The 13,182-nt window shown below is 42.3% G+C and overlaps 1 protein-coding gene across 1 annotated transcript in view; it reads left to right on the forward strand.

Annotated features, from left to right (window-relative positions):
* spen (spen family transcriptional repressor) overlaps nucleotides 1-12,916 on the forward strand; it is a 25,470-nt gene extending 12,554 nt beyond the window's left edge. The window contains exons 4-15 of the mRNA XM_005730755.1: nucleotides 144-301; nucleotides 465-665; nucleotides 746-897; nucleotides 987-1,112; nucleotides 1,251-1,364; nucleotides 1,469-1,582; nucleotides 1,670-1,770; nucleotides 1,857-9,657; nucleotides 9,786-10,124; nucleotides 10,212-10,406; nucleotides 10,609-10,767; nucleotides 10,890-12,916. Coding sequence (XP_005730812.1) covers nucleotides 144-301; nucleotides 465-665; nucleotides 746-897; nucleotides 987-1,112; nucleotides 1,251-1,364; nucleotides 1,469-1,582; nucleotides 1,670-1,770; nucleotides 1,857-9,657; nucleotides 9,786-10,124; nucleotides 10,212-10,406; nucleotides 10,609-10,767; nucleotides 10,890-11,021 — 9,592 coding nt within the window. The 3' untranslated portion in view covers nucleotides 11,022-12,916. The remainder of the gene's footprint in view (nucleotides 1-143; nucleotides 302-464; nucleotides 666-745; nucleotides 898-986; nucleotides 1,113-1,250; nucleotides 1,365-1,468; nucleotides 1,583-1,669; nucleotides 1,771-1,856; nucleotides 9,658-9,785; nucleotides 10,125-10,211; nucleotides 10,407-10,608; nucleotides 10,768-10,889) is intronic.
* Nucleotides 12,917-13,182: the final 266 nt, after the last annotated feature.

Raw genomic sequence — 13,182 nt, forward strand, 5'->3', positions numbered from 1 at the left:
TATATATACTAGATGTAACTATATTCTCAAGTGTTACTCTTGGATAGTCAGTCACCAGGCACATCATTTTTATTGTGCATCTCTAATGCGAGAGATGACTATGAGGCTTTAACGTTTTAATTCATGTTGCTCTTTTGCTACAGTGATTCTAGCAGTAGCTCAAGCGATGACTCTCCAGCACGTTCAGTGCAGTCAACAGCTGTGCCTGCACCTTCAGCACTTCCCTTATCCTCCCTTGACAAGGATGAACCACGCAAAAGCTTTGGCATCAAGGTCCAAAATCTCCCTGTGCGCTCAACAGGTTAGTTTAGTGGTACTCTAGCAGTATGTGAGCATAAAGTGCCTTTTTTAATGTAAAAAAATAAATAAATAGTGATGCATGAAATTCAGGCAAATTTTATTTTTTAAAAATCACTACCTTTGTATTTTTTTGCTAAATGTGCGTTCATTTGCTTTATTTACAGACACAAGCCTGAAGGATGGTTTGTTCCATGAATTTAAAAAACATGGAAAGGTCACATCTGTGCAAATCCACGGCGCTTCAGAAGAGCGCTACGGGCTTGTGTTTTTTCGTCAGCAAGAGGACCAAGAGAAAGCCCTTGCAGCATCAAAGGGGAAGCTTTTTTTTGGCATGCAAATTGATGTCACAGCCTGGAATGGCCCCGGTAAGTTTTCTTTGCCAACTGCATTGTAAAGAAAATGTGAATATTGGTATGTCAGTAAGCTCACACTAAGCAACTTTTAGAGACGGAAAGCGAGAATGAGTTCCGGCCCTTGGACGAGAGGATTGATGAGTTTCATCCAAAGGCCACGCGGACATTATTTATTGGAAACTTAGAGAAGACCACCACTTACCATGACCTGCTTAACATCTTCCAGCGTTTTGGAGATATAGTGGTAGGTTAATTTTCATATAGTTTGAGAATCAAAGCATGCAGTGCTGTGAGATAATCATGCTTACTGACAGAACATTTAACTTTCCAAAGGATATTGACATTAAGAAGGTGAATGGAGCCCCACAGTATGCCTTTCTACAATATTGCGACATTGCCAGTGTCTGTAAGGCAATAAAAAAGATGGATGGCGAGTATCTTGGAAACAACCGACTAAAGGTAAGAATTTGTTTGATTTTAATTGTAAATCCTAACCTTTACACCATTACAACATTCTTGTCTTTCTCAACCAAAGACATTTGTGTAAGTTGAAAAGGTAAATGAATTGCTGACTGAAATTTTGTTCTCTTTTTGCAGCTGGGCTTTGGGAAGAGTATGCCAACGACATGCGTTTGGTTGGATGGATTAGCATCGAATACAACTGAACAGTTTCTTACTCGTCATTTTTGCCGATACGGACACGTTGTCAAGGTAAGCCTGTTTAATTTTCTGCTCATTATTGCACTTTTCTTTTTCTTTTTTAATCTTTTGTTTGCTTTCTAGACTTTTTACCTTATTTTCTGCCATTATTGTAGGTTGTACTTGACAGGATGAAAGGAATGGCCCTTATTCTGTATAACAACATTGAATATGCGCAAACAGCTGTTAAAGACACAAAGGGATGGAAAATAGGGGGGAATAAAATCAAGGCAAGTAAAAATATAGATTTTTCTCTGAAATTTCATTCTGTGTTATTGTGCTTGACACACTCTAACCAGCTTTTCTTCCTTCTTCAGGTGGACTTTGCAAATCAGGAAAGTCAGATGGCCTTCTATCGTTCAATGCAGGCATCTGGTCAGGATATTCGAGACTTTTATGATATTCTCTCTGAAAGAAGGTTTGTGAAATTGGCTTACAAAAGAATTTGACTCCATGACTGTCTAATATTAAAACTGAACAGGATTTGTGGTTATTTCTTGGCAGGGATGATCGACGAACCCAATATGAGTTTCAAGCAGAAAGACAATATTATGAAAATGTTAGAACACCTGGAACGTACACGGAAGATCCACGTCGAAAATATCCTACCAGAAGTCGGGACTTCTACACTGAGTGGGACCCATATCAGGGAGATTACTATGATCCACAATACTTTGAAGACCCTCGGGAATATCGGGAATACAGAGCTGACCCTTATGAGCAGGACATACGTAAATACAGCTATCTGCAGCGGGAACGTGAGAGAGAAAGGGAGCGCTTTGAAACAGATCGTGGACGCGATCATGGAAGGAGGACCATTGAGCGTAGCCAGAGCCCGTCTCACATTACCACTCGCCGACCTGCTAGCCCAACTGCATCTCCATCACTCTCTGAGAGAATACCAAGCGATTCAGACCGCCGTATTTGTTGTCGATCATCTGAAAGAAGTGGTAGCTGCAGTTCAATATCTCCACCTAGATTTGAAAAACTTGAAAAGGCACGCTCTGAAAAGTATAATAAAAGTGAAAAACTCGAGAAGGACAGAGTTTTTGAAATTGACACTGGGAATGTGGTTGAAAAAGAAAAGAGGACTGGACGAAAAGAACGAGGAGACAAAGACAAAAGTGAAAAACAAAGGGTTAAGAAGCTTAAAATGGCGTCACCTATTATCCAGACATGTGAACCAGAACCTGAACTTGAAAGAGATGTTAGTCCTGAGTCTGTTCTGCGTAGTAAGGCCAGCAAAATCCAAAAAGAAAGCTCAAGTAAAGGGAGGTTAGACCTTCTGCCTTGTGTGGTGCAGTTAACACGAGTTAAAGAAAAAGAAGGAAAATTGATTGGTCATGTTGTCCAAGAAAAACAAATACAGAGGGGTGGGAGTGACAGTCCGAGACTGGCATCACCTCCAGCTGACCAGAGGAGTCCACCATTCCGCACAGAGCCATCAAAAATTGATATTGGTAAGCATGGGAAGGTTCCCAGAGACAAAAATATGCACAGTTCAGTGGAGGTCACTGACAAAGATGGTAAAATCAAAGCCAAAAAACATGGGAAATCTGAAATGGGATTTGACAGTGGCATTTCAGTGGATATTGACCGTCTAGCTGCAAGGAAAAGGCGTTTTGAAGACTCTGGTAAAGCTGATCGACAAAAGAGAACTAGTGAAGAGGACCTTGGTAGATCTGGACTTTATAAGCTGTGGAACAGTGCTAAGGAGACAGATTTGGATAAGAATCTTTTGATGAGAGGGATTCATAAAAAGGATCACCACAAAGAAAAATGTGTGCGAATGATTTCAGTTAATAGTCCAAAAGAAGGACAAGACAGTGATATCAACCCCGAAGGCCTTCCTCTGGAGCGGCACTCACAACTAGTGCAACTGGCTGAAGATTCTACAGATCAGTTAGACTCTCCCTACCTTAAAATGGATCTAGAGAGCTCAAAAAGGGAAAATACCTCAAGTTTTACAAAAATATCAGATGATAACGCTGTTGATTTGGACGAATTAAAAGAACAGAAACAAGTAATGCCTGAAAACGCACAAGGCAGAGCAAAATCCAGAGACTCTGATGGAGATGAACAATTTGTGCACATTGACCAGACTAATATTTGCACAAAACAAACGGAACACAGTCAACGGCTCAGATCCAAGCTAGGGGAGCCTGATAAGGGAGTCAAGTTTGACAACCAACTACATAGTGAGACTCGTGACTTTGAAAAGGATTATTTTGTTCAAGACTTTGAAAAATCAGTACCGGATGTGGCCAGTGATGATTTATTTTACTGTAAACGAAAGAAATTGGAGAATATTGACTTTGAAATACTCAAATTAAAAAGAGAGCGCAACTTTTCAAGTTCCCAAAAGTTCAATGAAGACATTTACACCATGTCATCATCAATAGGAGCTGCTCAGTCTTCTGAAAACGAGGAAGATGAAACAGCCCATGTCTCTTTGACAGGTACAAATAAAGAAAGAAAATCCTCTCCAACAGCAGGTGAGAAATTTTCACACACTGAGTCATTGAAAAACAGTTTGGACCTGATGCCTAGACATTTTCAGTCTTCTGACACTGAGCTACCAAAGCTTAACACGTCCTTGCTCGGATGTGATGAAGAGTTAATGCAGCACTGGGAAAGAGGGATAAAGCCTGATTCGTTCAGAATGGAAATGGCATTCCAAAGTGATATTTCAAAGCATGAAAGCATTCGGAAGCGCCTTGGTCAGGATTTGGAACCTGGAGAAGTGCAGTCTGATTCCGATGATGATGGAGAAAACAAGTCCAAGTCGAATAGTTCCTTGTCCTACATCCTCAGGGATCGTGATAAGAGGATGACAGACCTGAAGCTTTCAGGCTCCTTGGAAAAGAATAAGTTTTACTCCTTTGCTTTGGATAAAACTATAACTCCTGATACAAAAGCACTCCTGGAAAGAGCCAAAACATTGTATTCTTCTAGGGAAGACAATTGGTCCTTTCTCCCTTCACGCTTTCCAGCCTCCCACAGGTGTTCAGATAAGGACAAGGTGGAACTAACACCTCGACCAATACCTTCTTGGTATATGAAAAAGAAAAAGATTCGTACTAACTCTGATGAAAAGCTGCATGACAAAAAGGAGGAACTTAAGCCACAGGACCAAGAGCGTCAGGAATTGTTTGCCTCTCGTTTCCTTCACAGCTCAATCTTTGAACAGGATTCCCGGCGTTTGCAGCATCTTGAACGTAAAGATCAAGATTTAGAAATTGGAAGTGGAAGGCCTTCGAACAAGCCAGTTGCTGCTGAAGCAGAGCCTGAATCTGCAGGAAGTGACATCCCACAAGAGCCAATAGTGCTTTTCCATAGTCGTTTTTTGGAGCTTCAGCAACAAAAAGACAAAGACCACCTTCCACCTGATACTGAGAAGGATTCATTAGTGCCAGACATAAAAAGAAATGAAGTTCAGAACTGTGATAATATCATACCTGATAAGGAACTGGAGCCAGTACAAAAGGCAGATGACAAATCAGCCAGCCCCTCATTAATCTCTACTGCCTTACCATTTGTTCCTTCCCCTAAAGAAATTTCACCACAAGAAAAGAAAGAAGTTTTAACTCCACCCTCAGATCAACCTGTGCAAGTTGTCAAAGAAGAAAAAGTAGAGCCAATCCTTGAGGTTTCGCAACCTCACTCTGTCGCCGTGGAAGACTTCAAACCTGTTGCTGTTAAGCTAAACAGATCCCCTTCACTTACTCTTTCAGAACCAGAAAATGAAACTGAAACAAAACCAGAGTTAAAGGAACTGAAGGTAGAATGTGGTGATAGTAAAACAGCGGAACATACTCCCATTGTGGAAGATAAACCTCCAACTCCTGGTGGTTCCCTGGGTGGTTTTGAAAGAGAGACTACAGAAATCACTTACTCTGACTGCCCAAAGATGGAAGAAAAACCTGAAACTATGAAGTCAGAACCTGAAACTGAAAATCAAGAATCAAAAGACTTTGAGGAATCTCAGAAAACCGAAACCGATGGTGAGGTGTGCATGCCAGAACTAGAGGCTGAAATAAAACCGTTACCAAATCGCAGACAACCCAAGAGTAAAAGGGCAAAACCGCTGTCAGTATTACGAACTACACAACCTTCCCAAATTGCTGCCACTGAAAAACCTGCAACACGTAAGAGTGAACGGATTGACCGAGAGAAACTCAAAAGGGCTTCATCTCCTCGTGCAGAAGCACCAAAGACATCAGTTGACTCTAAAACAACATCCAAGTCACCAATACATGCATCAGACTCTGAACAAAACATCGAGTCAAGTTTGATCCATGGGAGAACACGTCGGCGAAACGTAAGGTCAGTCTACGCCACACTACATGAAGACGACCAAGCTGGCAAAGAGGTAGTTGAGTCACCACGCTGCATGCGCAAACGTGGTGCTGATAAAGAACCAATACAGCAAGATGTTCAAATTTCTACCAATACTAGACGTGGACGCCCACCTAAAAGAGGCATCAAACGAGGAGAAGATGTTTCACCAGTAAAGGTTGATCAGAAGAAACTGATGGAAGAAGACACTGAGGCGTCATGTACAGTAGATGTTGTGAAAGCCTCTGAGGGCTGGCGTTCACCCCGCACCCAGAAGCAGCAGCAAACACCTCAGACTCCATCTCCTCCAACTAACAAGAAAGGAAGTAGAGCAGACAAACTGTCTGGGAGCACGACAGAGCTAGCTGAACAAGATGATATGGCAAGTCAAAACGAGCCAGAGCTTAAGCCTAAAACTGAACCGCTTGGCAAGTTATCAGAAAGGGTGGAAAATCCAAACTCAACAGTGCACAAAAAAGAAAAGGAATTAAAAGATGGTGGAAAGAAATCTGGTGATGTCGATGATGAAAAGCTAGACATTGGCCCCTTAGAGAGGAGACAGCAGCCTGAAAAGAGTGCAAAAGTTAAAACACCAAGGTTAAAACGTAACACCAAACAGATAGCTGAAGACAAATCACACAGTTTAAAAAATCTCGAGATCCGTGTTAGTGTTGATGATGTAAAAGGTTTACTCCGTTCAGAGGATGATGAGCTTGAGACCTTTGAAGCTCCAGCTATTACAAAAACTAAGACAGCACTACAAGATAATGAAGGAATAAAAACAATAGACCAAATTCCAAAAGATTCAAAAGAGCTCGCTGCACAGGATAAGGAAGACTCAGAATCAGAACTTCCAGCTGATCCAGCTGCAGCATTATTAGCACGACAGATGGAATTAGAGCAGGCAGTCGAAAATATTGCTAAGCTTACAGTGGAGCAGCCTTCTCGACCATATAAAGAGCCACCTTCAGAGCAAACTACGATATTGCCTCCTGTTGCAGTGGAACCAGAGAGTGAAGTTGAGGAGGAGAAGCGAGCTAATCCTGCTAGTGAAACTGAACTTGCAGCTGCTATTGATTCAATTACAGCAGAAGAAACATGTGTAGATGCAGAAAGCTTCACATCTCCTCCCACTTACACTGCTCTTATTCCCACCCCTGAATCCTTGATATCCTCCTCCTCCAATGAGATTATGGAACCTGAAACACACATGGTGATCAACAATATTCTTGCCGGGGATTTAGATGATGGTCCTGTGACACCAAGCTCAAATCGGCCAGGGGCAGAATCTAAGGCAGCTGAAGATCCCATTTTACTTGAAACACCCAGGAAAACCGGAAAAGTTAGAGCCAAAACCCCGAAAAAGCCAAGAAGTCGTAAAGGGGCAGGTAACAGAAAAGGGGATGCTGCTGAAGAGGTTTCTCAGTCAGAGTCCACTCCAGTCAAGTTACCTGAATCAATCCCAGAAGACCCAGAAACCAATAATTCAAAAGCAGTCACTGTTACAGCTGCGGCCACTTCAGCAGCCTCTGTAGTCACTGCTGTTGCTACTTGTAGGCGAGACTTAACAAGTGCCATAACGGTCGACACACCCAAAGAGGCAGAACAGCCCGAGGTTGAACAGCCTGTGCCTAAAGAATCTGCTTTTCATTCTGGCACAAACAGTATCTCCAGTGTTAAAAAGCACCCCCAAGCAGCAGAGCCATGTACTCCTACATTTACCCCTGCTCCTGCTTGCACACAACCTGTATCCCAGTTAAGTGTACCTCTGTTGCGGCCTGCCAAAGTGCCACTTTCACCTGACTGGCCTCAGAGATCTGAAGAAAGCAGAATCTATGTTGCCCCTTCAAGTCATGTAAAAGTGGTAACTCCTTCAATGCAAGCATCAGCTGCACTTGGAACCCCTGCAGCAAATCCTCCAATGCCTCCAGACACCAAGGCCTCTGACATTGACCCCAGTTCAAGCACGTTAAGAAAAATTCTGATGGAACCTAAATATGTGTCTGCGTCAAATAGCAATTCTATACCTACCACTATAGTCACACCAGCACTGTCAGAGCCTTCACGGATGTCAGAGAATGAAAATCCCTCTGATGCAGTGGGCTCAAGACAGTTACATTCTGAAGAGAGGCCACCATTACCTCCCCAGCCCATGCATCATAAACCATCTCCACTGACAGAGTCACAGCAGAACTGTGGAGAGAAAAACCAGCATACAATTATTTCTCCTGCTACCTCAGTAATAAGTCGAATTCCAATGCCTTACGATACAGAAGAAACTCCACGTATTTCATTAAGCAACCGAAGCATTGGCCTAACCATTCCCAAGCAAAAATTCAGATCAAACTCCAATGAGAACAGCCGATGCCTTGCTATGGATATAGTAGAAGATGGGACAAGAGGACGCTCTGTTGTCGAAAGCACTCCATACATTACTGGTTCCAGTCCTGGCCTACGGGTCAATACATCTGAGGGTGTTGTCGTACTCAGTTATTCAGGTCAGAAAACCGAAGGACCTCACAGGATGAGAGCCAAAATTAGTCAGATTCCTCAAGCCAGTGCTGGTGATATAGAGTTTCAGCAATCTGTTTCCAAATCTCAATTAAAACAAGACCCAGTCATCTCATCATCCCAGTCACCTACTCCCAAAGCAGCCCCAACTCCTTCTGGTTATGGTCACACAGGAGTCCTTTTAGCCGGCCAGTCGTATAACTCTCAACCTGTTATTTCTAGTACCAAGCAGGAGAGTCTTGGATCTGACAAATCTGAGACTCCATATCACACAGCCCCCCAAGGCAGTGTAGTAAAGATGTTCCAGCAACCAGTTAGTTCTTCTCAAGTCTTAATGTACAACCCACCTGTGATACAACAACAGCATGGCAAGAGAGGACTAGGGTCAGAGCCTCTGTCGAAAAAGATGGACCCTGGCAAAGCTGCGCAGCAGTCTAATCTCAGCCCAGTCACACACCACCCATCACTTTCTGGAACCCGCATGAGCCCCAGCCCTGGCATTGTAAATGATCGCTCAGCTCTGCACCTTAAGCAAGAACCACAGTCTCCACGAACAGCTGTTCACTCTCCTTCACCTTTTGTCAAAGCCTGTCCTCCAAGCAGTTCTCCTATCGGCACATCTGTTGTTCTGACTCATGGCATGCCACCAAAGCCTAGCTATCATTCTGCGATGCATCACTCGCACTCAGAACAGTCCTCTGTCATAATTCAACCTCACAGTGTCACTCAGTCAATGGCTCATGATGCCAGGATGAACACCCCACCGATGCCTGGGATAAATTATGGAAGACGAGGTGATTCGCTGTCTGCGCCGCTTCCGGGGTCTCAACAGCGCTCAAACCCACAACAGCAAAATGTCATTCGAGATATGGTTCTGCACTGTCATTCAAGTCCCCAAGGTTCAGTATCAAGTGGTGGTGGCAACAGTGCAAGTGAAGAAGAGCCTAGACACTTTAACCAAGCACTCAGTAGACCTTCAGTTCCCCAGCTGCAGTCAGATGTAATGATGATTCACAGTGATCACAGAGGACTTCACCCAAACATACGCATGGAGCAGTACAGAGACATGCACCAGCGCATCCTCATGCACCAGCAACGGGGTGAACAGGCTGCTGTAGAGGCAAGACAGTCACGCAGAGACTCGGAGACTGGAACAGCATCTTCAGGCAATATCTCTGGACCTTCAAAGAGTCCTATTTCGGGGAAGAGCATTGACCTTTCTGCAAAGGAACCTCTCAAACCACTCGAAGGAAAGCTTATCCATCCAAACTCCAGTGAAAGCAGAATCCGAGGAGTCCATGCATCTAGTCCTGTCATGGTGTCGCCTCACCCTCATGGGGTTCACCTAATGCATCCAGGTGGTGCAGGCTCCTTTCCAGTTTACAGGGACATTCGAGGCTTCTCATCCCAGTTTTCACCACACAACCTGGCTAACCAAGGTGTTACATCTTCACAGGTGAGTTAAGATGCTTTAATGATTACATTTGTGCAAATAATACTACTACTATACATTTTCAACTTAACAAGCACATTTAAACATATACATAAAATGTATGATGTCTCTTGCTGGGTTCGGACTATCAGGTACCTCCAGATACTGAACTGGGTAACCGTGGTAAAATGTCTCAGTCCCATGGGTGTGGAAGTGATTCCAAGTCTGAGACCTCCCACCTTCGCCATGCTACCTCTTCGGACCTCTCACACATTTCCCGAATACAGGGGGATACAGTCTCACCCTCATACCAGTCTCCCATGATGTCCCCTATGGGTCTTACACACAAGTCAGATCTATCTCTTCAGAAAGGCCCTCCAGCCTTCCTGTCTACTTCAGCAGTGCCCTCTTCGACTTCAGTACAGCCACGGCCGGATGCCAAACTGGAACATTCAGGACATCATTCCGTTGACATGGTGCAGCTATTGACGGTAAGAAGAATGACAGACCAGCTCTTTGGTGACGTGTAGAATTTATTTTCAGGGAAAATAAAGACGTTTTTTCTTTTCTTCATGCAGAAGTATCCTATCGTATGGCAAGGCCTGTTGGCATTGAAAAACGACCAGGCTGCTGTCCAGTTACATTTTGTTTCCGGCAACAACATGCTGGCCCAGCGCTCCCTTCCACCCCCAGAGGGAGGTCCTCTTCTCCGTATTGTTCAAAGGATGAGGCTCGAGGCTTCCCAGCTGGACAGTGTGGCACGCAGAATGACTGTAAGTATTTGATTTCTGCTACCTTTGAACAGCAGGTTCTAAAATTTGGCTGAATATAGCTTTAATCAGGACCCTGACTTTGAAGAACTGACTAAAACGATGGATCTATGAATTAATTAAGCAATAACGTAAGAGAGTGCCATTATCTTTGTTTATATACATATATATACATTTTAAGATTAAAACTTGATATGTGTGGCAGGTGGAAAATGACTACTGTTTGTTACTGGCTCTACCCTGTGGTCGAGACCAAGAAGATGTCCTTGGTCAAACCCAAGCCCTGAAAAGTGGCTTCATCACATACCTGCAAGCTAAACAGGCAGCTGGCATCATCAATGTGCCCAACCCTGGCTCTACTCAGGTTTGACTTTAGGCATTTTATGTTTTTATATTTTCACATTTTACTGTGTTGTAAGACAGCTAAGATGTTGAAGATGTTGCTCCTTCTCTCATCATGTTATTTTTTCTTCTTTGGGTTTACAGCCAGCTTATGTGGTTCAGATTTTTCCACCTTGTAAATTCTCCGAGAGCCACTTGTCACGTCTGGCCCCGGACCTTCTCAACAGCATATCCAGCATTTCCCCTCACCTCATGATTGTCATCGCCTCTGTTTAATTACCTCCATTTTTTTTCCTGAACTAAGCCAACACCAGCCCTTTTGGACTCATCCAGTTTGTTGGAAGCTGGAATTGCCTCATATTTTTATGAGTTGGACTTCTTTTTACGAAAAAAACAAAAAAACCTAATTTAGCATGAACTCACCTTTTTTCCTTCACTTCACCAAGTCCTTAAGTCACCCAGTGATGTTGAATTCCAAAAACTATACCTTTCCGAAAAGGATATGAAGGGTTGAGGGGGATTTTATTTTTGGATGAGGCTTTGCTCATTTCATTCTTGCCATTTTTGGAGGTGTTGTGCATAGCCTTTTTTCTTATTCATAGCATTCATTAAGCTGTGGATGGATACCTTCGTATGGGATATTTTTTATCTTCATAAAAGTGATTGTGATTTTTTTTAAGACTATGTCAGAAGTCATTGCACTATGTTGAAGAAATTGTGAACTTTGTACAGATTTGAGTATAAAATGATACATGTTATGGACTAATTCTTGTGATCACATCAGTCATGCTTGTGCAAGATAAAAGAAAATCATTGCCTGGAAAAACGATCAATCAAGATCAGTCATACATGCTTTTGCTTATTCACCATCAGCAAATTTCTACTTAATTTCTGGACTCAACTCTCCATCCCAAAGTGTTCCCTGCCCCAGGAACTCGTAAGGGGACGATTAGAGTTGTACAGTTTACACTCAATGCCTCAACAGGGGACTATATAAAGAATATTTAATTAGTTTATTTTTGTTTGCATCTTCTTTAAGCCTAAAGGTATTGTTGACAATTGTGAAACTGTAAATATTATAAATATTTAAAGACTGAAGCAATGTGGAGAGACCAAGTGAATATTTTACAAGACAGATCATCAGATCTTTCTTTGGACCGGGGCAGGGATGGGGAACAGCGGGGGAGGATCTGTACAAGATTACCGATTGATATTTGCCCCCAAAAAAACAACAACAACAAAAAAAACTTGATTTTGTGCCAAAACATTTTTTTGCTAATACTCAACACGCGCAATGTATCTAAAACATTTGATCAGAACATATTTTCATATGTGACTTTGTATTTTGTCATCCGGAGGGCAGATTTGATTCCTTTTTTTGTATTGTTCATAAACCTTTCTCTGTTATTACAGTGCTTTTACATGATGGAACTCTGTGTTCATTTCAAAAGGACCATTGTACTGTAGGGTTTGCAATTCTGCTCCTATTCCTGTTTTTATTCTCCCCCCATGTGGTCCTGTACTGCCCCCTGCTGTCTGAAAAACAACTCTCTTACTTATTAGGCACTGCATCTTGAGGTCATTTATCCACGACTTCATAGCAGATATGCATGCTTTTATTTTTCAAATTCTAAAAAGCTAAAGTAGGATCATAAAGGCAAAGAATGTGACTTAAACTTGACATCAAGCCGCTAATGGATGTGTTAATCATCTGTCTCCACCCCTCCCCTTAATTGTGTCCTTGAGCCAAGCTGTAAATACTGATCTCCTTAATCTGTGCTCTCGTGTATTTTTCTCTCCCCCCCCCTTATAACTGTCTTTCTTCAGGGTCTTTCTTTTTGTTTTGTGCAACAAAACAACGCAGTCTGAAAGAGACAGGAGAGGAGGTGAACCGATGCTGAAAGTAAAAACCATGCTTGTCAGTTTTGTGTTGTAAATATTTCTATGACTGCAAGCTGAGTACTCTCATGGTTATGTTGAAGGCACTTATAATTTTTGATAAACAAATGAAAAGAAAAAAAAACTTCAAACAGCGATTAATATGAAAACTGTCTTTTGATCAACCTTCATTTTGAGTGTATTTTGCTGTTCCTCCATGAGGACATTTTAAACTGTAAAATAAATGGTTGTTTAACTTACTTCTGAAGATCATTAAATGGTCCGTAACTCTGTTTTTCTTCTTCTCCTTTTGTGATTTGTGAATCTGAAGGTACAGGTGAACAAGGATTTCACCAGAGACCTTCAGTGCTTTAAACCTCAGCTTTAATGCTTCTCGAACATGCTGCAAAAGCTGCAAATGATTCAGCAATTAAAATGGTTAACAAGAGCGGTCTTACCTTGGATACCTTTGCATCTAGACTATTTCTTAATGTTCTTCCAGTATTCTTTCAATTTAGAATTTATTGATGAAAATATGACACAAAACGTACAATATTGT

This window comes from Pundamilia nyererei, unplaced genomic scaffold (genome assembly GCF_000239375.1).
Source record: "Pundamilia nyererei isolate P.nyererei 1_Seehausen unplaced genomic scaffold, PunNye1.0 scaffold00039, whole genome shotgun sequence".
In the NCBI taxonomy this organism is placed as follows: Eukaryota; Metazoa; Chordata; class Actinopteri; order Cichliformes; family Cichlidae; genus Pundamilia; species Pundamilia nyererei.